Source organism: Centruroides vittatus, unplaced genomic scaffold, assembly GCF_030686945.1.
Source record: "Centruroides vittatus isolate TY-2023 unplaced genomic scaffold, ASM3068694v2 contig_858, whole genome shotgun sequence".
NCBI lineage: Eukaryota > Metazoa > Arthropoda > Arachnida > Scorpiones > Buthidae > Centruroides > Centruroides vittatus.
This window is the reverse complement of record NW_027122560.1, coordinates 96637-120064: the sequence shown is the minus strand read 5'-3', so window position 1 is coordinate 120064 and position 23428 is coordinate 96637. Positions and strand designations below refer to the sequence as shown.

The window sequence follows — 23428 nt, the reverse complement described above, 5'->3', positions numbered from 1 at the left end:
GACATTTGCCCACTCTCTACCTTTGCTATTATACTCTCATTATACCTTTTGAAAATAAAATGGAAATCTTAACGAGTGCCCGCCTGACAGTCTCACGAATACTATAAAAAAATTGTTTCTGTCAGAAAAATAAAAGGCTGGAATTATAAGGGAGCATTTCAGAGTTTGGAGGAATACTATCTGATCAGTATAAACCAGGTTAAGCGTCAATGTTGACGTCTCCTGCGCTCTGAAAAGTTTTGAATTGTTGCCTGAAGACAAGGTAAGACCAATCAGTATTAGTTATTTTACATTGCTTTTTGTGTTTATTCTGTGAGGTGTTTGTTATCAGAACATGTGTTTGTTGTCCGAACATAAAAATATTTAATGAAAGTGTTCATTATCTGATTTGTTCATAGTCTGAACTGTTCGTTAACCAATTACCCACTATATTGTGGAATTTACAAAGTTTTTCTGTAATTCCACTTCTCACAATGAGCTGAAATATTTGAAGGTACTTCATAATTACAGTAAACATTCATAGAATCTTCAGTAATTAATTGTATGATTTGAGCAAAAAAAATATTTCAATAATTTCAAATTATATTAAAAATTTAAATTAGATTTTGTGAAAATTTTATATGTATTGGCCAAGGTTTTTCTGATAAATACAGATACTTTACTTCTTGATATATTCAGAACAGTTGTTGATTTCAGAATTGGTTCAAGGTTTTTCTGAGAATTATTTCTGATTATAACTAAATGATATAATGCTTCACTAGCAATTGTGAAAAGGTGCTTATATCATTACTGTTTGAATTATTTGACATTCTTGGCAGTTGAATTGAATGAAATAATTAGTATATTGTTCTTATATATTTATATTTGATGACTTTATATTATTCTGTGGGTTTCTATTTCTAATCTATTGATTAATTAAAGTATTAATATGGATTCTGTTGAAGTTATGCCTTATAATATTATAGATATGTTATAGTTCATTATTGTATTTGCTATGTAAAAGATTTTAAATTGTATGCATTGAGATGTTTATGGTACCAAGATTAATAAAGTTTTGAGATAAATTAAAGGAATTATCTGTAAACTGTTCAATAGTTTTGTAATCAATTGTTTTTCTTAATATTATATTTTAACAAATTATTTTTATAGTGCAGAGAAAGGAAAGTCTGTGATAGAACCTATAACTTCAGTTTTTAAAGATAAAACACCTAAACCATCTCCTTTAGATGAAAATTTAAAAGAAGGGCTACTTAAAAAAAAATTAGAAAGAGACTCTAGCAAACAGGTATGTAGATTATTGTTTATTGATGTCAATTGAAAAAAAAATGTTATTAAATTATGAATTAAAGACTTTTCAAACTTAATAATAATGCATTAATAACAAATTAGAACAGATTATTTTCGAGCATAAATAAAAGTAAAAACTTGCTATTCCTACCAAAATATAAATATAACTATATTGATCAGCATATAATATTTTCCAATATTTATTGTATTAAAGTTAATTATTTATTATTTTAAAATAGTAGTAGTTTTTTTATGATCATAGGTAATATTGAATTATTAGTTATTTGAATAATTTTGCTGATTTCATTTTTGTTTTGATATTAAAGATGCATTACTTATTATTGAGATGACATAAGAACAAATAAAACAAAATTCATTTATATCAGGTAATTGAATGAAAAGATTACTTACAAGGAATAGACTTAGTGACACTTTGAGTCTGCCGTGCTTATTACTGTCTTGTTATGTATCCCAAGAAAATTTAGATATTGAATATTTATTTACTATGGATTTGAGGAATAACATTTGAAACTCTCTGCTGATATCATTATCTATTTCTTTCATGTAAAGTTTTTATTTAATCATCATATGCATTACTAGATTGGATCATTAAAATATTAGATTATATTTTTATTAGTAACTTTGCAATGAGTTAAAATAATTTTTTTAATATTAGAATTGAAGCAATTGCCATAATATTAGAGTAGAAGAATGGTTTGAAATGAAAAATACATCTAAATTGATTGTAAATTAAAATATAATAGGTGTAATTCACATAAATATTTTAAACTATTATTGTGTTTTCTTTTTATATTGACTTCATAGAGCTATCTTTATCTGTTTTATTCCAGACAGAATTAAATTGATTCAATTAAAGATTATTTGTCATTGGAATTAGTGTTAAAATTCAAACATTCATTAACCTATTGAAAAATACTTTAAAATATTTAATTTGTCTTTCATTATATAATTATTGCATTAAGATATAAATACTTATATCGTACAGATATCATTTTTCAATTTATGACATAATTTAGAAAATAATGGTGCTGAGTTTTATACTTTCTGAAGAAGTCAAATTATTATTACCTATGTTACACGAATAACAACTTGTTGTCAGTAACATGTTATTTATACTTGGTTATTTAGTGCAGGTGTCTCCAACCTATGGCTAATAGGCAAATGTGGCCGCCAAAGTATATTTATTTGGCCCATGTAGCTTGTTTTTACCAACACATTTTATCAACATTAGAACTAGTTCAAATCATATAAACTTTTGAAAAGTCAAGTAAAATCAATAACTCTTGATGCAAATGATTTTAATAAAAACTTGTTTAAAGAAAGGAGTTGTTGAATTTTTACAAATTTCTGCTAGAAGAGAATTTTAAGTCTTAAGAAATTTTAAAGGGAAATGTTTTCTATATTTGCTTTTCAAAAATAGAAAACATCTTCCTTACAAATTTCCTGTTTCAAAAATAAAGTAAAGCAGACTCTCACTAATCCAGTCTTTTAATTAACTGACATGCTATCCATCCAATGTGATTACCTATGCATTCCTGTTTACTCAAGTTTTCTTTATGTATACAGTATTGCATTTTAGTATGCTGTATTATTTGTTTGTCTTCCTCCAAAAAATCCAGTACCAAAGGGTGACGACAGGTCATGTCATTCATTGCTTTTAGACAGGCTTTAACTTCATGCATTTTCAGTAATCTGGCATTCTTTCTACAAGGAATGGCCAGATTTAGCAAGTCTACTGTATATAAAAACAAAATATTGAACATCACAATAAACTTTAAGAGATGTTAATATTGAGTACTACAAAATTTATCCTAGTTTTGATGACAATCTTTCAAAAAAGTAGTAGCAAATTTCATATTACTTTGTGTCTGTTGTTATTCAAATACAAAAATCTTAATCTTTTACTATATCTTTTGTACTTGACAAGACTTCTCTCTTACAGCTCTCATGTTCTTAGAAAAGAACCTTAATTTTGTATATTATATTATATTGCTTTGATAGCATACTTATTTAACAAATTATGTGATATAATTTAATGTTTTGATTATTTGAAACATAGCATTACATTTAAATCACTTATATTATTTTCACAATACAAATATTTATCTTAAACACTGCTTAAAGATATTAATAAAGAACTTACAATAATCCATTAGTTATTAATGATTTGTGAGATAAATTAATATAAATATAAAATTCTTCACTGATCTGTCTCTACAAATTCATATACATACTTTATATTTTTTTATATGAAATTTTTTATTAAGTTGTTGTTTATTATTATTCTTTATTTATTTATTATTTTTTTAATAGGAAATTCAACCTATTCCTATTCCCCTTCCTCCACCTGTTTATGGAAAAGATGGTAAGTAACAAAAACTAATTCATCAATTTTAGTTCTTTACAAAAATGATAAGTGAATGAAGTTGAATTAATTATTAAATAAGTCTTAATCAAACAATTAAAATTTTTGAATTACATATTAGACTATTTACAAGATGAACAGATATTGATGATCAGAACAATATGTCCATAAAGTGAATGCTTTTATATATGAATAAGTGGATGTATAGCTAGTAATGTTTGTTTGGTTTATGGAAGTACTTGTTCTAACTTAATGAGTAAACTTTTATAATATAATTTTAAATTGTTAAAATTATTAGTAGACGGTGACTCAATATTACCTCATGTGTTTCTGGCTTCAGAATATCTATATTAAATGCTTGCTTTCAGGTAGCCAGCTGTTTAAATTTTTCCATGAAAGAATGTTTTTGTCCTGTTTTAGCTTCTTAATGAACATAAGCACTGTTCCAACTGAACTCAAATATGTTTGACAGATCAAACAATAAATTAAACTATACATTTTTGTTCTAATTTCTTAAAATCAAACCCCACACATGCTCAGTATTAACTTTACTTTCCAGTTTAGCTGTGCATGCATGAGGTTTGATTTTAACAAATTAGAATTATCATTTGATCCATCAAAAATGATAGTGATAAAGTTTGAAAATACATTGTTTGAGATATTGTTTGATTTGTCAAAAATGTTCAAATTTAGTTGGAACAGTGACTTATGTTTATTAAGAAGTTGAAACCATCCTAAAACAGGACAAAAATGTTCCTTTGTGGGAAAATTTAAAACAATTGCCTACCTGAAAGTAAGCATTTAATACTGATAATAAACAGTGACTTTATTCACTTTGAAAATGAAATTTTAGTTATTCTGTTTTGAACTAAATAGGGTAAACCCTTGATTTAATGGATTTGGATCTAATGGACAAAAAAATTTCTCTTATTGGAAAAATTTTACTTTTTTATTTATGATTAGCGCATGGTAAAATGTTGGAACAATGAGTCAGAGTATAAATTTTTTGAAGGTATTTGAAGTTTTAAAAATTGATTTTGGAATTCTATTTCATTATAAAACCTAGGCCCGCCTTGGTGAAGGCTGAAAATGTTCGGAGGTTTCATTAAAGTTCTGTTACTGATATTTAAAGGTTTTGTTTTTATTTGATAAGTTTTTCAATGTACTAACCAGTACATTATGTTATTCATTATTCTATTCATACTTATATATCATAACAACATTTTAACACATTTTGCACATTTTAAATTTGTTATTAATATGTTTTTAAAATACACTTGATTTAACAGACTCAGAAAAAGCAGATGCCCCTTTCCTCCAATTAATTGTTAAATTGAGGAAAGGGATTATCTAATTAGTCAGTAAGCTTTTTACTCTACAGCTTAGTGACTAATTAAACACTTCAATTATTTTGATTTAATATTAAATTGATTTATTTTTATGATGCATATAAAAACTTTTAAGGTGTTTTTTTTTTTTATTATTAAATTTCAAATAGAATAAATGAGTCTTTATATATGTGTGTATGTATGTATATATATATAACTAAATTTAAATAATAATTATTTAAATATATTGTGGAATTAATGAAATTCATAAACAATAAAATTAATTGAATATTATATAAAATTTTATATATTTTTCCATAAGTAATTTTATTAAATATAAACAAAAAGTTTATTTAAAATTAGTAATTCAGATGATCAGTTTTTTGTAATATCTGCCAATTGTACTTAATGTTTTTGAAACAATTTTTGTATTTAATTTGTAATTATATCTAGTTGTAAATGAAACAATATTATCTATGTTATAAATAAATCATAAAATCTGATTTCAAATTATGAAGACACATTTATATTGAAATAATTTTTAAAATGCTTTATATATTTTTTAACTTCTGAATTGTTAAATTATTATTTTTTGACATTCAAGTTCTATCTGTTTGTGCACACACAAATACAAATTTATTTATAGAAATATGACTCTAAATTGAATAGAAATGATTAAGTTGGCAAAGAATATAGTTTATATATAAATTGATATTTGATTTCATATCAAAGAAAGTCTTAAGTTAATGTCCAGAAAAATATTTATAATTTATAAATGTTTTACATTAAAATAATTTTTGTAAAGATTGAACAAATTAAAACTCAAAAGCATGTTTTAGCATTTTGCCTAGAGTATTGATGATTGATTGTACACTGTACATGCAAAAACATTTTGTACAGGTTTTATATAATAGTAAAACATAAAAACTTTTCTAATTAATAAATTTTAGTACTTAACGGTAAAAACAAAGCACACTAATATTTCAGTACAGCTTTTTCATTTTCCAAAATTATATTTCGTATTTTATAGAAATTAATTTTCTTACTCTATATTTGATCAAAAAATTTTTTGTTCTCTGTGAATGTTAAACATTTTGTATAATCACACAGTTTTATATTATTATTTATTTTATAATTTAATTGTTGAAAAATAATAATTTGTGTCATAAATTTCTTTCTGTATAGAAGAGCAGTCACATATTGAATCAAAGCAAAAGAGTGAAAAATCAAAAAAAGTTGATGAAAAAGAATTTAAAGAGATTGCTGATAAAAAGGAAGATAAAAAGCAAAAGGTATCTCATGAAAAAATTGAAAGTAAAAAAACTACTGAAAAGAAAGAGAAAATAAAAGAACAGGAAATAAGTAAACGATTAATTGAACAAGAAACACGTTCTTTAGAGCTTAATGATAGTAAGTTTAATTTTTAAATTTTAAATTGGTTTATTTTTAAGTGGAAATTAATATATTCATTTTTAATATTTAATTTATTTTTATAATTTTTATAATTTTTGTATATTTTTGTAAGAAAAACTAAATGATTTAACTAATGTTATATTAGCAACTAGTAGCCCGGGACGCCCCCTAGTGGGCGTTTTAGCAGTATTACAAATTTCTATGAGGCATGTTTAATGCACTTAATATATGAAAGTTGTGCTTGCTTAATTTTTAAAAGTTTGATGCACTTAATCTATCTATATATATAACCCATTCAACAGGTGTCTGTCCTTCCGTCCGTCCGTCCGTTCGTGCCATGAAAGGTTTCTATTATTATATTAAAATATTAGCTTAACTATTTCACTTATCGTTTTATCGTAGCGGTTCAAATCTATCCGGTTTTTCGTTATTCGCCCCCTAGTGAACATTACAGGCATTCCGTGACAGTAATAAATTCCTATTACAAATATACTGAATTATTTATATTGTTATATTGACCAAATAATAATGTATTGGCCAAATGAAGAATAATAATTTATATTGTTAATTTAAATAATAATTAAAATTGTTAATTTAATTTGAATGTTTGAAATATGACACACGATAGGGGCGCCTCTAGTGTCGGTTATCAAACGGTTACGGGACGGACGGAAGGAAGGACGGACACCTGTTGAATGGGTTGTATATATAGATGATGATATAGATGAAAACTAAATATTTGATATAAATTACATATTTAGATAAAAAGTAGTATATAAAGTCTGTAATGAAGTATTTACATTTTATATAGTTCCACAATTTTATAACTTAATAGCTAGGTTGAGGCCAAAGTTTTAAATGTGAAAATATGTATGTTGGGCATTCGGTGCTGCTTCCCTGTAAGCCTAGAAGTTTGACAATGGTGTTTGGAAAGTCAGTGGAATCATGCTTGACATTCCAAATGCCATTGTCAAACTTCTAGGCTTACAGGAAAGCAGTGCTGAACGTCCGACATACACGTTTTCGCGTTTAAAACTTCGGCCTCAACCTCACTAATAACATTTTAAGTTTTACTTGTAGTCTAGGAACAGAGGATACTATTCACTGCTAAGCAGCTACTTATTTAATTGAAATTTCTTTTCTCTTAATAAATTTTCATCAAATTTTGCATTTAAGTAAGAAATTTGGGAAAAATTGTCTTTATTTCTGTTTTTGGATTTTTATCATCTGGCTTGTAATGAAAGAAAAAGTCTTCCATTACATATTGTGTTGTTTTAATTTGATTTTTATGTTTAAGAAAAGAAGTGTAATTTTTGATAAATGAAAATTTTTCAACAAATACAAATTTCATGTCACGTTTTGATTAAAATGTTGAAAAATCTACTGTTTAAAAAAATAAGTTTTAAGGTTTGATGACTTCCATAAAAATGAAAATGTACACATACTTTCCTTGTAAGATAACCATCAGAACTGGAGTTTTTATTCTTAATATTGATAAAACTTTCATTGAGACTACATTTATATTATAGTAAAACACAAATTGGCAAAATATTCTGGACTGTAAAAGTTTCAAAATTTACTTTAACTTCTGTTGCTTGTGCATTCACACACTAATTCCAGCATTTCTTTCAGGACTGGAATGCTCCCCGAAAGTTATTGAGAAGTGGTAGGTTTAGCAGTGCCTGCAGTTGCCTCTAAATATCCTTATTCTTATCAGAATGATGCTTTTTCAATTTCACTTTAATTTTTTTTTAACAAAAAGAAATTGCAATTAGTTAAATCTGGCAAGTAAGGAGAGTAGGGGATGACAGCCAGGTTGTTTTTGCTAAAAACATTTGGGTGTTCAGTGTGAGAGAAAGTTGTGTCAAATGTTGAGGTGTCACCTTTCTACATATTTTGGTAATTTTTCAGCAATTGTGTGAAAATATTGAGATAAAATTATAAATAAACATCATCATCAAATGCCTAACTCTAGTGCCAAATTCTCTTATAAATTATTAATATTATAGCCATTTCTAGCCCGATAATATTCGGCTTTAGTTGGACGATAGCGATAAAATTATATATATATAAGCTCAATAGTTACATTAAAACCAAATGATTGCTAGATTAAGTCAGGCTATATTACTACTACTATTAATAATTAAATACTAATTAACTTGGCAGTAGACATAGACAGTAGGAAATCTCTCATTAAACTTAAAAATTATGTTTATTAAATAATTTAGAAAATTCTGGAAGAAAAGTATTGGCCCGGAGTGGTACTCAACCTTCATCTGCCTCATACCAGTGGCGTGCCGTCATTGGAAGCGATGGAAGCGCCGATTCCACCTTCCAATGACCTTCCCTTGAATTTTATAAAATATAAATTTTCATATTTTAACGTATTTTGAATTAATTAAAATTAATATTTTATTATAACTGCATTATGTATCTTTTACAAATTTCTATACTACATGTGAAAAAAACGATAAGATTGCTATTGTATATTCGAATAATTCGGTGGCGGAAGGAATGTCGAAACCGGGTCAGTCTCCAATCAGCCAGATTATATAGGCATTAGCACATGCGGTTTAAAGTGCACCAACCTCACCCGGTTTAGCTGGTAGAAGCGACACACTCGTAAAGAGTACAGCTTTATATCCCGGAGCGGTTGTGGGCTGTTAGCCACCTGCCTGTCAACTTCCAAGCAGCCAGGTTATAGGCATTGGCGCATGCGCTTTACAGAGCACCAACGTCACGGTTTAGCTGGTAGAAGCGACACACGCGTAAAGAGTACGCGACTTTATATCCCGGAGCGGTTGTGGGCTGTTAGCCGCCTGCTAGATATTCGGCCACCCTCGCCCGATTATGTGAATCACGAGCAGACTAGATCAACGGCGGGCAACCCGCGGGCCAGCTACGGCTGGCGAAAAGTTTCTATCCGGCCCGCGAGATCTTTAATAGATTATTAAATTGGAAAAATAACTAATTAATAGTTATTTTTCCAATTCTTTGTAATTTTCGAAAACGATAAGAGAAATAAATGTAGTAATTAACTTTTTATTTATTTATTTCATATTTGCAGACTAAAAAAATTACGAGTCACAAGAAGGCGTCAATTAACTACTACGGCGCGGAAAAAAACGTAAAATTTATTCTGGCCCATGTTATAAAAAGGGTTGCCCACCCTAGACTAGATTTATAACAACCCAACCGATAGGAGTTTACTGGCACGTTTTTATGATAGTTCTGTAGAGTTGACAGGAGTTTAAAAAAACTCCATTAAAATATTTGATATATTTATTCTGCGTTTATTCAGCTCTCCCATCTTATATTACTTACGGATTTCAATGTTAAACCGGTGATATTACGATTTAGTATGTCCCATCTGTAAGAGGATGCAGAAAAAACGTGTACAATTCTAGTACAGTGTTAAAAATTAACTGTTACTTTGGCAGCATCATTTACAACCAAATTTAATGAATGAGACGTACAGTACATACAATGGTACAAAAAAAAGCTCTAGAATTTATTTTCTTTAAATTTATGATTTATATATCCGTTGTCATAAAAATTTGTCTTTCCACTGTTTTCGCAAGACTACAGATATTCAGGTACAAAGTAACTGGTTTCGACTTATTTCTACTTAAGAAGTGACTAAATAATTAAGAGATTAGGGAATGGGGACATAAATAAAACCCTGTTGAAAGAGCCAGAATTTTACTTCAACAAAAGCTTAACAGAACCAATCACTCGCTCAGTACAGTGGGAAACTGATTTCCGTGTACACCTGGTATTAAAACGAATGACTATTAAGTTTAACATAGTTAGATTTTTACAGCTACGGTGAGAAACGTTTAAAATTTACAACAGCCCTGTGGCGTCCTTTGAGATATACTAGTGATGCGACAAAAGAGGCATTTGACATTGACCGGTATCGGCACCCTCGGGATTTGGCACGCACACACTCACTACACACCTACCTGGACCGTCACTAGTTCCATCCATTAGCTACTCGTATCAAGATATTTGACTAAGTGGATTGTTTTAAGATTTAAAAAGTAAAGAATATTTTATGTTATTTTTATGTACGTTTCTTTACAAAGCTATATTTTAATTATAATTTTCTTTAAAAGTATATTAATACAATCGAACAATACATTGTACCAGGTATGTATATCCACCGCACATTTTATTTCACCGAGTAAGTTTTTATAATTTATTTTTAATTTTAGCCCTTATATCGTAGCTAGCGATTCAGAATGTAATTGTGATATTAAAAATACATTTAGAGAAGTCTACAGTTTTTACTGGGTTATCGAACAAATGAATACGAATGGACCCTAGACCAGTGATTCTTAACAGGGGGGCCGCGGTCCCTGGGGGTCCATAAGAAGTTTGCCGGGGGCCGCCAAATTATGCAAAATTTCCTTCAGAATATAATAAAAAGAAAATTGATGTATAATCCGAATATCGTATTGAAAAGTGAAATAAGAAAGATAAAGTTTTCCTATTTAGTTTTTATTTATTTATTTTGTATTTCTTCCTACATACAACTTTGTTAGTACAGAAGAAATAAACGTACTGTAAATATGCTACTTACACCGCAGTATTTACTTCTTTTATTCCAAAGCAATTTTAAGAAACTATTAATGCTTGGAATTTTAAAAATAATTACGAAAAATAGTAGGCTTTGAAAATTTAAATATTTTTGCAAAAGTTATGCAAAATCCTTACCACAAGTGGGCGTTTTAGTTTTAGTTTAGTTTTAGCATCGACATTGGATCGATTTATCGACATGTTTCTTATTTTATTTTCTGTTAAAAATTAATGAGTTTTCATGTTTAATTGTGAAGTTTGAATGTTATTTAAATAGATAATGAAATAATAAAGTTATGATTTACATTTATTATATAAAAAATAAAGCAATAATAAAAAATCAATTTATTATAGATAAATTATCAAATTATCAAATATAAATTATTATTTAAAAATGGGGGTCACAAAAAATTATGAAATATTTGGTGGGCCGCGAGTATAAAAAGGTTAAGAACCACTGCCCTAGACCATCACTGACGCGCAATTAACTGATTGCCCCTGGAAGTCGGCTTCTTACAGAAACACAGCTTCCCTGTCATCAAATGTCACGGCACGCCATTGCCTCATACTGTACAGGTGCATTGCCAGTTATGCTAGCTGGACCCAAACTAGTATGATTGTATCTAAATTAAATATGTCTGGAAGCAAAGGATTGGACAGAGGTCCTGATAGTGTAACTGGCATGGTAAGTAGAAGTTGTGGGTTCGAGTCCTGCTCCAAGCCAATTCTTTTCAGAATTTTATGAATTATTTAATAAATATTATAATTATTAAATTTAATAAGATATGTTGCCTAAAACCTACCTAGTGCCAAATTAGTATTTAATTATTAATAGTAATGGTAATGTAGCCTGATTTAATCTTGCAATTTTGTTTGGCTTTGATGAAATTTAAATATAAGTGTTACTTTAACACTTTCTGGTTAAGATAAGGAAACCTTTGACTCAGAAATTAATCTAATTTCTGTAATCTCTGGTTTAAACATGTCTGCTTGCATTTCCTATGGAAATCATCCTTTTCTAAGTAGTATACTTCTAGCTCCATCTATTCGAAAGATTTAAGATTAAAATTTGAAATCAATATCACAATTTTGTAACTTTTATCAAATTTTTTTAGAATGAGGTTTTCCTGCCATTTTTTTTTTTTGTTGAAGTTATTACTATTATTATTAAATAATTTAATGTTTTATCTTTTAAAATGTAAATATGCATAAGTAAATAAGTATAAACATCAAATTATTGAGGATTAATGCACTTTTTTATAGTATGCAAATTTTGCATATTTACTGAAATGCCATGTTAATAAAACAGAGCCTAAAATTTTGTTGCACATATCGACATACATCTTTGTCAAAGGACAGAAAACACTTAATAGAATGAAAATAAACAATTACCCAATCAGAATTGAGAGAGTATTTATCAAATAGTGCATTTATAAATAACGGCTAAAAATGGATTATTGCATCTCTATACATTATTTTATATTATGAACAAATAGTTACTTATATATCAAATTAAACAGGAAAAAACAATCTTTAATATAAACTAGTTATAAAAACATAAAGTTAATTATTTTTAAATGTGCAAGATTTTAAAAAAATTGACATAGGTCAATCCACAGAATCATGACACCTAACAGATAAGACTTGAAAGTGTTAAATTAAGATTATGAATGTATTAAATATATTTTTAATTTCCATTTATTTGTGTTAAACTATTTTCTGAAAAAATTATATCATCTATTAAGAACCTCATTATAAAATATTAACATTAAGATAAGCCATTGTATATTGTCACTTTAGTAATTTATAAAAGTCTTGTTTTATGAACTTATTTATGTTTATTAATATTATTATTTTAATTTTGCATTTTTTCTATTAGTCGTTATAAATATATTTTCTAATTTAAGTTAATTCAGTTCTTAGTTGATCATTAAAATATTTTTTATTACAAATTTACATTTAAAATTTTTACAATAATAGCTGTTCTCATCTATATTTTATTTTTAAATTCAGAATTAGAAAAGAAACTCAAAGATGGTTTAAATGAATTAGACAAACTTGTGCAAAAAGCAACTGTTGTTCAGAATGATGCAGTTAATGCTATCAAAGAACATACCAGAAAATTATATCTTGCATTGGAAAGCAGTGAGGTAAGTTATAAACTTGATATTATGTATTTAAGTTTATGTCTGTTATATTAATTTTACAATATCAACAATATAATATTTCTGGTAAGTATTTATATAATTTTAATTTAATAAATTTTATGGCTGTATTTTTGTTTTTTAATTCATATTTTATTATTATTAAAAGCAATTATTAATATAGATACAATAATAATGATGAAATATTAAGTATATTATTTAAAAAGTAAATTTTGTGAAACTTCAACTTAACACTATCATTTATTCTCTGAATTGCTACTAAATACTAAATTACTTTAAATGGCTAAACAGTATGCTTACATGCCAAGATGCTGAATTAAAATTTTCTATAAAACTTTTTATTACTTTCTTAACTGAAAAGAAAACCTACTTAGGTGGCCCAGCCTGATGGGCAGAGGGAAGAGCCTTCTCTGCCTCCCTTGTAATTATATCCTTGGCCTTCATTATTGTAATTTAGTAATGAACATGGTTTTGTTGTTTCAGTACTCTAGAGACTGTTGGCTGCAAGCACTTTACATAATTTGCAATTTCTTTTTGTGTTCTTCCTGCTTTGTGCACGGCCATGATAATATATTTAGTTCTGTCACTGATGTTGCACTTATGCCCCATGTTGTACTGTTATACTGCTCTGCCCAGCAATATGCAAATTTGTATTACAATTTAGTTTTTTATGGCTGTTTGTCTGGATGTTTTTGCTAATATTCTAATTTTTGGTCATGGCCAAACTGTTGTTCTATTTTTTTGTCATTTCATTTCCATTTGTAACATAAAAATGTTTGACTTAATTTGTCTAATTAATGGATATAATAAATATACAAAAGCACTGTCTATGTAGTGTCAAAAAAGTTTTGTACTCTGTGTTGCTCATGAGAGAATGTACACTAAACTTTTAATTAGATGAATATTCTAATTTTTTGTCTTGGAGTTGTATATCCTATAGTACTTTATTTATGAAATTTTAATTTCTATGGCTATATTTTTATTTTTAGGTAAATAGCATAGGGTCATGTCTAAGCCCAGTTTTGGTCCCCAATCGCAATGTTTTATGTGGAACATTAGATAGGATGTTGACAATAGCTAGTAGATGCCTCCAAAATAGATGTTATTCACATTAGCATGGGGCTAATTACCAAATTAAAATTTAAAAACCTAAATTTTGTCATTATGTTCCTTTATATTTGTCTTTTACTGTTTTTTATTTTAAATATTTTTGATTAATTTTTCTTTGAGACTTTGCAATGTTTCAGTTCTCAATTTTGTAAAAAACATGAGAGATGACTGTTTTATGAAATGTTTGAAAAAATCTCATTTGGCACATAACCTTAACAACAGATAGAATTAAACACATACGTCTCTCATCTCTTTAGAGAAACTTTGCTCTAACCATTGGAGATCCAGAAATGACTACATCAAGGTCTTTCATTTCTTGTACCCTAGAGCAATGAAATTTTGAATGACATGACAATGACTGGATGATCATCAGAAGTGAGAGACAAAGCAGCAGTTTGAATATATTGAGATATTTGATGTCATTGTTACAATTACCAATTACCATGGAGACAATATGTCTCCATGTAAAATGTTGCATCAAAAATGTTACTCTCAAATAAGTTAGCAAACCAGCAGTGTTTCTTAAAAACACACTAGCCAGCATGGAGAAGCTTCACAATGACTTTGATGAAGTTACCAAAGTCATTGCAGTTTGAGCCTCACTTCAAGTTGAAATGAGTATCAAAGGTAAAAGGACACTTTGCTGAACTGAACAAAGACAAAAGAACAGAGGATCTTCCCAAGTAATCCAAAGTACTTCCAAATTTAAGGTGTTTAACTCTATGTTATAAACAGCTAGTTAAAAATTCAATTTGCAGGCCTAAACAAAATTGTTGAAACTCTTGCAGCTATATATTTTGGAACTATGAAAGCTGTAAGTACAACATTATGCAGCATAAAACTTTCCTACAATTCCCTGCAATGACTCCTGAGATAGGTGAAGAACTGTTTTTAACTTCGTAGTTTATTTAAAGATAAATTGCAAGACCTAAAAGATGTTCATAGGTTTTAGCTAAAATTTTTGATTATTGAAAATCATTTATTGGCCAGCAGATTTCTTGATATTTACAAAGCTTACAAAAATTTCTTTGGTAATTCTAGTTTCAGTTGGCAGTTGTGAATGCCCTTTCTCTACATTGAAAATTATTAAAATGTATTTCGAAAACTGTCCAAAAAACTTTCCAACCTGGCTCTGATATCCATTGAGCAAGATTATGCAAAGAAACTAGATACATCAGATATTATCTTAGAATCTTTCAAAAAGAAAGATTTAAGATATGTGTAGCTTGTTACCAAAAAGTGACAAAAGTAATAAGTGAGCATAAAGTTATTCCAGTCTCCAATAAAATTTAAAAAATTAAATATTAAATAAAATTTACAAAAAATGATAAATTATTGAAAAATTGTAAACTTTTTCCAATAATTAAACTTTTAAAATAAAAATAGGTATTTCAATTTCCACCTAGTCCACAACAAATTATCTGGGAAATATTGATAGTAGCAGTGCATGAAAATTTATTCTTAGATTTCTTATCTTATATGGGGATTCACTCATAATTGCCTCTAATTTGAAGTTACATCACTTGACAAGTTTGAGTTAGGTAATTTGAGTGTCATTTGATTTGATGATGATAATGCTATTTGCAATGTGAAATCCATTCATTTAATAATTTGTAGATATTGAAGGGTTCTGTTTAACATTTTAGAAGGTATATTCACTAGTATTTGTTAACATTTTGAGGGTGATGCTATATTGAGGTTTTTTTCATCTTACTGATTTTCAACAAAAATATTCATTATGTTTGCATTATGAGTGGATTATATGTTGTAATATTGATAATATAATACTGTATGTAAAAATATCTTTTATTAGTAATCATTTTCTTTTAGGATTTAAAAATGAAAAATAATTGATATAATTACTAGAATCATTAATATTACTTGGAAATAATAAATTAAATTTTGTAACCATTAACAAAGCAAACTCAGAATTTATGCAGTTGTTAGTGTATAAGTCATAAATTAAAAACAATAAATTTTAATAAAAAAATTATGAAATAGTAAATTTTTATTTGGGACAATATATCTTTACAATTTATTAAAATATTGGATAAGAAATAATAATAAAAAAATACTCAATTTATTAATTTTAGCAAATAGAAAATGAAGAAAATGCTTGGAAAGAAGCTAATGAAGCTATGGAAAGGAAAGCACATTCATTGAATCAAGCAAATTCCATTACAGAAGAAGTTAAGTGAGTTTCTCTAAGTTACTAAACTAATTTACATAAGTAGTTGAATTTTTTTCTTAACTTAAAGATGAAATTTAAAATACTCCATTTTTAGAGAAAGAGTAAGTAATATAAGAGGAATGATAAAAGAAGGCAGAAATTCCAAAATTACTTCAGAAAACCCATCTTTAATTGCAACAGAAGAACATATCAATAATTATCTTTGTCAGCTTGAGAAAACAGAGAAGGAGGTAAATAACATCAATGATGTAACTTAAAATATTGAACTCAGGGTTTGTTTACAAAATTTAATGATGTGTATTAAATGAATAGAAAATAATTCAAAGAAATATACAATAAAAATTTTTTAATCTTATTAACAATTGAATTATTTTTTGTATGTTACTTTTATTATTTTAATGAAACTAAATTAATACATTTGTTAAAATTAGAATAATTTCTCAAAGTAATAGAAGTTTTATTTAAAAATTTTTAAAATAAACAATTAATTCTATAAATTGCCATTAAAATAAATTGAGAATAAGTTAAAATTATTCATTTTGTTTTTTTTTTTTTGATTTTTTTGATTTATGCTTGTTTAATAAAAAAATATAAATTTATATGTATATATTATTTATATATATAGATGCTTTTTGATATTTTATATATCATTGATCACTTGAATGTTTAATTTTTTTGTTCAAAATGTTTTCAGAAAATGTAAGCCAAAAAATTAACTGTTCAAGAGACTAATGAATTTTCACAGTCTTCTCTGACACATTTTGCTATAAAAATGACTATATATAGAAAAATATCTTAGGTGTCTTATCTAACATTCAATGTCATTATATTACAGTGGCGTGCCATCCATGGAAGCTGTGGAAGCACTGCTTCCCATGTATCTTCTAAAATATAAATACATATCGTGCGATTATTTTCATATTTTAACGTAGTTTGAATTAATTAAAATTAATATTTTATTATAACCACATTATGTATCTTATTACAAATTTCTATACTAATGTGAAAAACAATGATAAGATTGCTATTGTATATTTGAATATAACTTTGTATATGCATATTCCCAATGGAAGTGCTGTATTGTTGAATACGAGACAGCTTTCACAGGCATGCCACTGTTGTATTAAACAATGGAGACTTTTTATGCTGTTTTTGTAATCTCAATTTATCTTTTTCATGTATTTTGCAACATTTTCTTCCGTTCAAAATGGTTCTGACCCCACTATTTTTGCAGATGTGTATAAATGTGATATGTTCATACACAGAAATCAAAAGTGTTATTGAAAATATTGTTTTTTCCCCAAGAATATGGAGAAAAGTGATCACCATTGAAATGAGCAATTTTTGGACTTTTTCAGTTTTGTGAATAGTATCTATACGGAATAAACTGTCTTGGTTTAGCCACATGCTTATGCATGTGATTACACCAAGATAACAGAGGAAAAGTGCAAAAACTGTACCAGAAATCCAATAAGCTTGACACACACCTGTTCAAACATAACATACATAACACTCAGCAGATTATTGGTCTTTTTTCTTTGATGACTGTTAACTAGGATGAATGCTGATGTAGATTGGAAAATTAATTTTTACCAGCATTGGAGAATACAGATGAAGAATGAAACCATTCTTCATCTGTATTTCTCAATGCTGGTAATGCAAGGTGCATCAAAGTAATATTTGAAGTACTTACACTCGTCTCTGTCTTTGATATCAAGCTAATAAATGATGGGCAGAGCTAGGTGCATGACCTTGTTTAAATGAAATGAACAAAAATTAGTATTGAGGATGTCTTTTACAAAACCTTCTTCTTTCAAATAAGATTTTATGTGAATATTCTACTTAATTGTGTTAATAATGTTTAAAATAAATAAATTTAACTTTAATTACTCAAAAACAAAATTTATTTCAATTTATCTACAATGTATTAAATGAACAGATATTTTTTAATAATTTAACATATATATAAATTTGAAAGTAATTTTTAATAAAACTATGATGATAATTGCATATTCATTGAATTTTTGTTCTAGTTTTTAACTTTGTTAATGGTGTATACGTATATATATTTCTTAAAATCTGTAGACTTCCTTGTTTCCTTTTCAATTTTTTTTTAATTATTAACATCATTTCCAGATTGTTTCTGCTCAAGCTGAATCAAATGTGGCTTCCCATTACAAAAATATGGTAGAAAAAGGAAAAGAACAATTTAAAAAAGAATTAGAAGCTATTGTCCCAAATGTCAAGCTAGGAGAGAAAGGTAATGTAAAATAAAAATATATGATTGATATTAGTTTTTATAAATAACAAAAACTTGCATGTATCATCTATCTATATGGAATAATTTAAATATCAAATTGAAATTTTAATATACAAGGTGGTAAAGAAAGTCACTTACACTCCTGTTACAGAATATAGAATGTACCCAAAGTTAATTTGCTCATATCAAGAACACATTAGACCAAGGGGAAAACAGATTGATGTGTTACACACACGACTGCCATCTTGAATGCAACTTCGAAATTTTGAAAGGGATCGGGAATGGAAATGACACATTATATAGGGTCAGAATTTCACAAGGAATTGATTGCTAGAAGAATTTTGACATACCTCAAACAATTACAGCGTTATTAATGTGTTTCCTTTGTTGTTACAGGTTGAAGAACAGACAACACAATGCCCCTAACACATGAAGAATGCATTGAAATTGTCCTGATAGCAGAGAGAGAAGTTCCAGGGCAATTGCACAGGCCTGAATGCTTATTGTGGATCAGTCCCATCTCCTTGAATTTCTGGAGTAGGTTGGCAACTGCTGTGTGACACAGGCACTTGGTGTGGATGACATTGATTAAAATCCTGTGCAATCACTCTGAAACTTCTCTCCCCTGCCATCAGGACAATTTCAATACATTTGCCATTTTTATAAAATAGTTTGAGAAGAAGTGGAATATGACCAGTTTTAAAAGTGAAAAGTTATTTATTTCAGTCATATTTATTCATTTTTCAACATAATTGTCATTTGGAGTAATGCATTTTTTCAAATATTCAATTCATTTTTGTACTCCAGACACACAAAAATTTTCTGATTTTTCTTTGATCTCTTCCAATACAACATTTAATGAAAACTATTGACTTTTCAGTTTTAATTTTGGAACAATTAGAAATCTGATAGTAGGGTTTGTCGGTTTTGAAAAACTAGTTTTTTGAAGAAATTTATATAATTTAAAAATGGTTTTTCTAACTAAAAAAACTGGGTTTTGAGCCTAGACTTAAACATAAAAATTAATTAATTTTTTGATTACAAATATCAACATTTTGACAAAAAATTGTCTCTGACATAAAATAGGAATATTGTTAAATACTAAGTTTCATAAAACTAACTACAAAAACAAAAAAAATCCCCCTATGCCTAAAAAGCATCAAATTCTCCCTACAATAGAGAGAATTCTTGCAACAACAGAAAAACAATAGAAAAATTTGTACACTTAAAAGAATGTGTTGTTTTAGCTTTGAATGACATCAGTGCTGCTCACACGTGGAATGAAGCAGAGTATTGTAAAATTGTAAAGCTCCTTGATATTTTATGACCAATACATTTAGCAGCTGATGCCTTAGCAGCATTTTGAGGAGGGGGTTGGGGGTCATAGAAAAGTTGAGATTTGAAAACCAGTTTTTTAAAAAGTTGATTTTTGTATAAACCTATCTGATAACATAACTAGGCCACGAGGAAGGTGCAGAATAACCTGTAACTTTTGAAGGCCTTTTGCTGTTTCCTTACTTCAGTGCAGACTTGGACCATGATAATGCATATCACGGTCCAAGAAAAAGATAGTTCTTTCTGTCCTTACACTGTGGAAGTCTCTTGAGTTCTCCTAAGATTTCATGATACTATGCTAAGTTGTGAATTTTGATAGGGTGTAACCAACCATTCCAACACCAAAATTCAATTACTTATTGCTGTTTTGTATAGAATGAGGAAGATTAATTCATATCTAAAAGTTGATTGTTAGACCAATGCAACACATTGAACTGAAACTTCACACATACAGTCTAGATCAGGCATGTCAAAGATACGGCCCGCAGGCCAGTCATGGCCCGCAAGACAATTAGTTGCAGCCCGCGACATAAATTCAATAATGCTATTTGTTTATTTTTTTATTATTTTGATACCAAAGAAAATATGATATTTTGTATTTAAGCAAATAATATTTAATAAACAAAATTGTTGAACTCAATTATTATTATTTTTATTTTTATTTATTCTTATTACTTAGTGATATTTATTTTATTTGATTAATTTTTGTGTTTAATTTCTTGTTTACATTGTTTTCTCTATTTCATCTTTTGAATTTCAAATTAAAGTCTGTCTTGGCAAGATCATTTATTTCATAATTCTCACTATTTTGCATATAAAATGCGTTTTCGATATATTAGTAAATTATAGTTTATGCTTGTTTTGATTCTTGCAATCCTTATTTCCAGATCAGTTTACAGACCTGCTTCAGGCCTGTAAATTTGCTGAAAATGTTTGTTCTATGATTACAGTTATTGCCAGAAAAGTACAAATAGTTTTTTAAATTTTGTTTTGAAATCTTGGATTATTAAAAGGGAATTTTTTGAGTCGACTACTTTTGGGCTACTTTTTAGAAAATTTTTGGCTACAAAAGCTAAAAACATCTGGCCCGCTGTCATACTCGAGACAAAAAATTGGCACTTAAACAGTTTGAGTTTGACACCCCTGGTCTAGATCATCAGGTCTACTAAATGGTATTAGCTAATGGCTGTTAATTATCTGTTTCTATCAACATACTTTGCAGAATGCTGTACTAGAAGACTTAAATGCTCTTTCTCATACACACAGATTTCTTATACTGAATTTTTGTCTAAAAGTCAATGTGAATCTAAAGTAACATGATTAGATTTTAGAAAGTCTAGAGATTGTGATTTCTGCCTTGACAAAAATAAATTATTCTTTGTCATTTATCTCTATCAATATAAAGATGAATGATAAAATTAAAATACTCTAGAATATATTAGAATGCCTTGTATTAAATGAATTTGAACTGGCAAAATAACTATTTGTTTGCTAGAGTTATACGTTTGAGTCCTGTTTAGGGTCACTTTCTTCCAGATGTTTCTAAATTAGTTATAATAAATTTAATAATTAGAATTAATTAATAAGATGCTAACCACCATCTTTTCTAATTTTGATTGGTCAAATTTATAAATAAAAATAGCCCATAAATGCTCACTGTTAATGCTGTTTTTTAAAAATATCTCTGACAGTTTTAAAAAATGGATGGTTTTAAACCATTTTTTGATTAATAAAAACACTTGATATAGAATCCTACTGAATTTCAATATTGCTCAATTGAATTCAATACAACTGTATTGAAAACAGATTAGTGACATAGAAGAGTTTTTTTGATTGATTAAAAGCAATTACTTGTGTTTATTAAGATGACTGTCCCTTTTCATTGGCTTAGTTTGAAAATGAACATTTAAAGTAACTATATATATTGTTTTATGAATTTTTTACAGATGTGTATATTTTGATGCTGTTATATTGGATTTTCCTAGATAAATTCTACCATTGAATATTTTTTTTTATGAATGCAATTACAAAGAAAACAATTTCTGATTAGAATTCATAAAATCGTCATATTCAAAGATGATGGTTTATTAATATATTGATGATATTTTTAGATGAATACCAATATTCTATTAAAAAAAGGAATGTATAACTGATTAAATGGCTTTTAAATTTGAAAAATATTTCAGTTAATTTTAAGTATCATTAAAAAATGTAATATTTTTGAAGTTACTCAAATAAAATATTTATAGATTTCAGATGAAAAATTACAATATCAAATATAAATATGAGAGATATTGTCCATTATTTGAAACAATTTTGTTTTGTGTGTGTGCTTAAATGTATGCAATAATATTACAACATAAAATATATTGTCTACACCAATATCCAATATAAGTTATATCTAAAAGTTTTAACTTTAACAGTGCTCAGCAAATAAACATATAAATAAATACAACACCTTAATTTGTTGCTGAGAAGAATAACTATTTGAACACAAACATTTTCAGCCCGATTAACAGGCTATCCTCAGTTCACAACTTGTGACCTGAGGATGGTCTGTTAATCGCGCTGAAAACGTTTGTGTTTTATTTATGTATATCCAAAAGAATGTGTTAAAATTAAACTGGTAATATATTTATAGAGAGAAAATAGTAGTTATTATTTTATATCTATATTACATTAATTTCAGCAAAAGTTGAAATTAATTTTATTACTAACAATGTTAATCACTAAAGTAACAGGTATATTTTACAACGAAACCTTATAATGATAAAATCCAAATCAATATAATAATTTGAAGGTAACATAAGGGAGAAACTAACTACATCAAATTATTTATATTCCATATTTTTTTATTCCATATGTTATAAACAATATATTAGAACTTATCATACACAAGCAACCAAATATTTAAACCATTTATCTAAATTTGGTTACAATAAAATTCTATTATTGAAAATTACTTTTTATTAGCATAAATAGTAACTAAAATGCATTTCAGAACTTAGGTTCCACTATCTTCTTTTTTTAACAGTCACACAGTTAATTTTAAAAATTTAGTTTCTACAATCTAACTATTTTTTTCATATAAATTCTTATAAATTTACATTATTATTTAATCAATCATAAAGATATATTGCTTACATTTTTATACTTCTCAATTATGGTTTTAAACTGATACATTTAAAATATGAATATACTTCAGAAAACTTTTCAAAAAATTCATCTAGTTTTTTTCTTTATATCAAATTTTAATGATAATTTTAACTTTGAAAGGAATTTTAAGTTACAATCTTTAATATTTTATCTGTATTATCATTACTCTCAAAATTTATACACAATAATCACTACATGTATTAATACAATTTCTTA

The 23428-nt window shown here is 27.3% G+C and overlaps 1 protein-coding gene across 1 annotated transcript in view; it reads left to right on the top strand.

The window, feature by feature from the left end:
• The window catches only part of Mitofilin (inner membrane mitochondrial protein mitofilin), a 43028-nt gene that overhangs the window by 14699 nt on the left and 4901 nt on the right, over nucleotides 1-23428 (top strand). The window contains exons 4-10 of the mRNA XM_067279206.1: nucleotides 1150-1285; nucleotides 3622-3673; nucleotides 6187-6411; nucleotides 13009-13145; nucleotides 16364-16464; nucleotides 16556-16691; nucleotides 18598-18721. Coding sequence (XP_067135307.1) covers nucleotides 1150-1285; nucleotides 3622-3673; nucleotides 6187-6411; nucleotides 13009-13145; nucleotides 16364-16464; nucleotides 16556-16691; nucleotides 18598-18721 — 911 coding nt within the window. The remainder of the gene's footprint in view (nucleotides 1-1149; nucleotides 1286-3621; nucleotides 3674-6186; nucleotides 6412-13008; nucleotides 13146-16363; nucleotides 16465-16555; nucleotides 16692-18597; nucleotides 18722-23428) is intronic.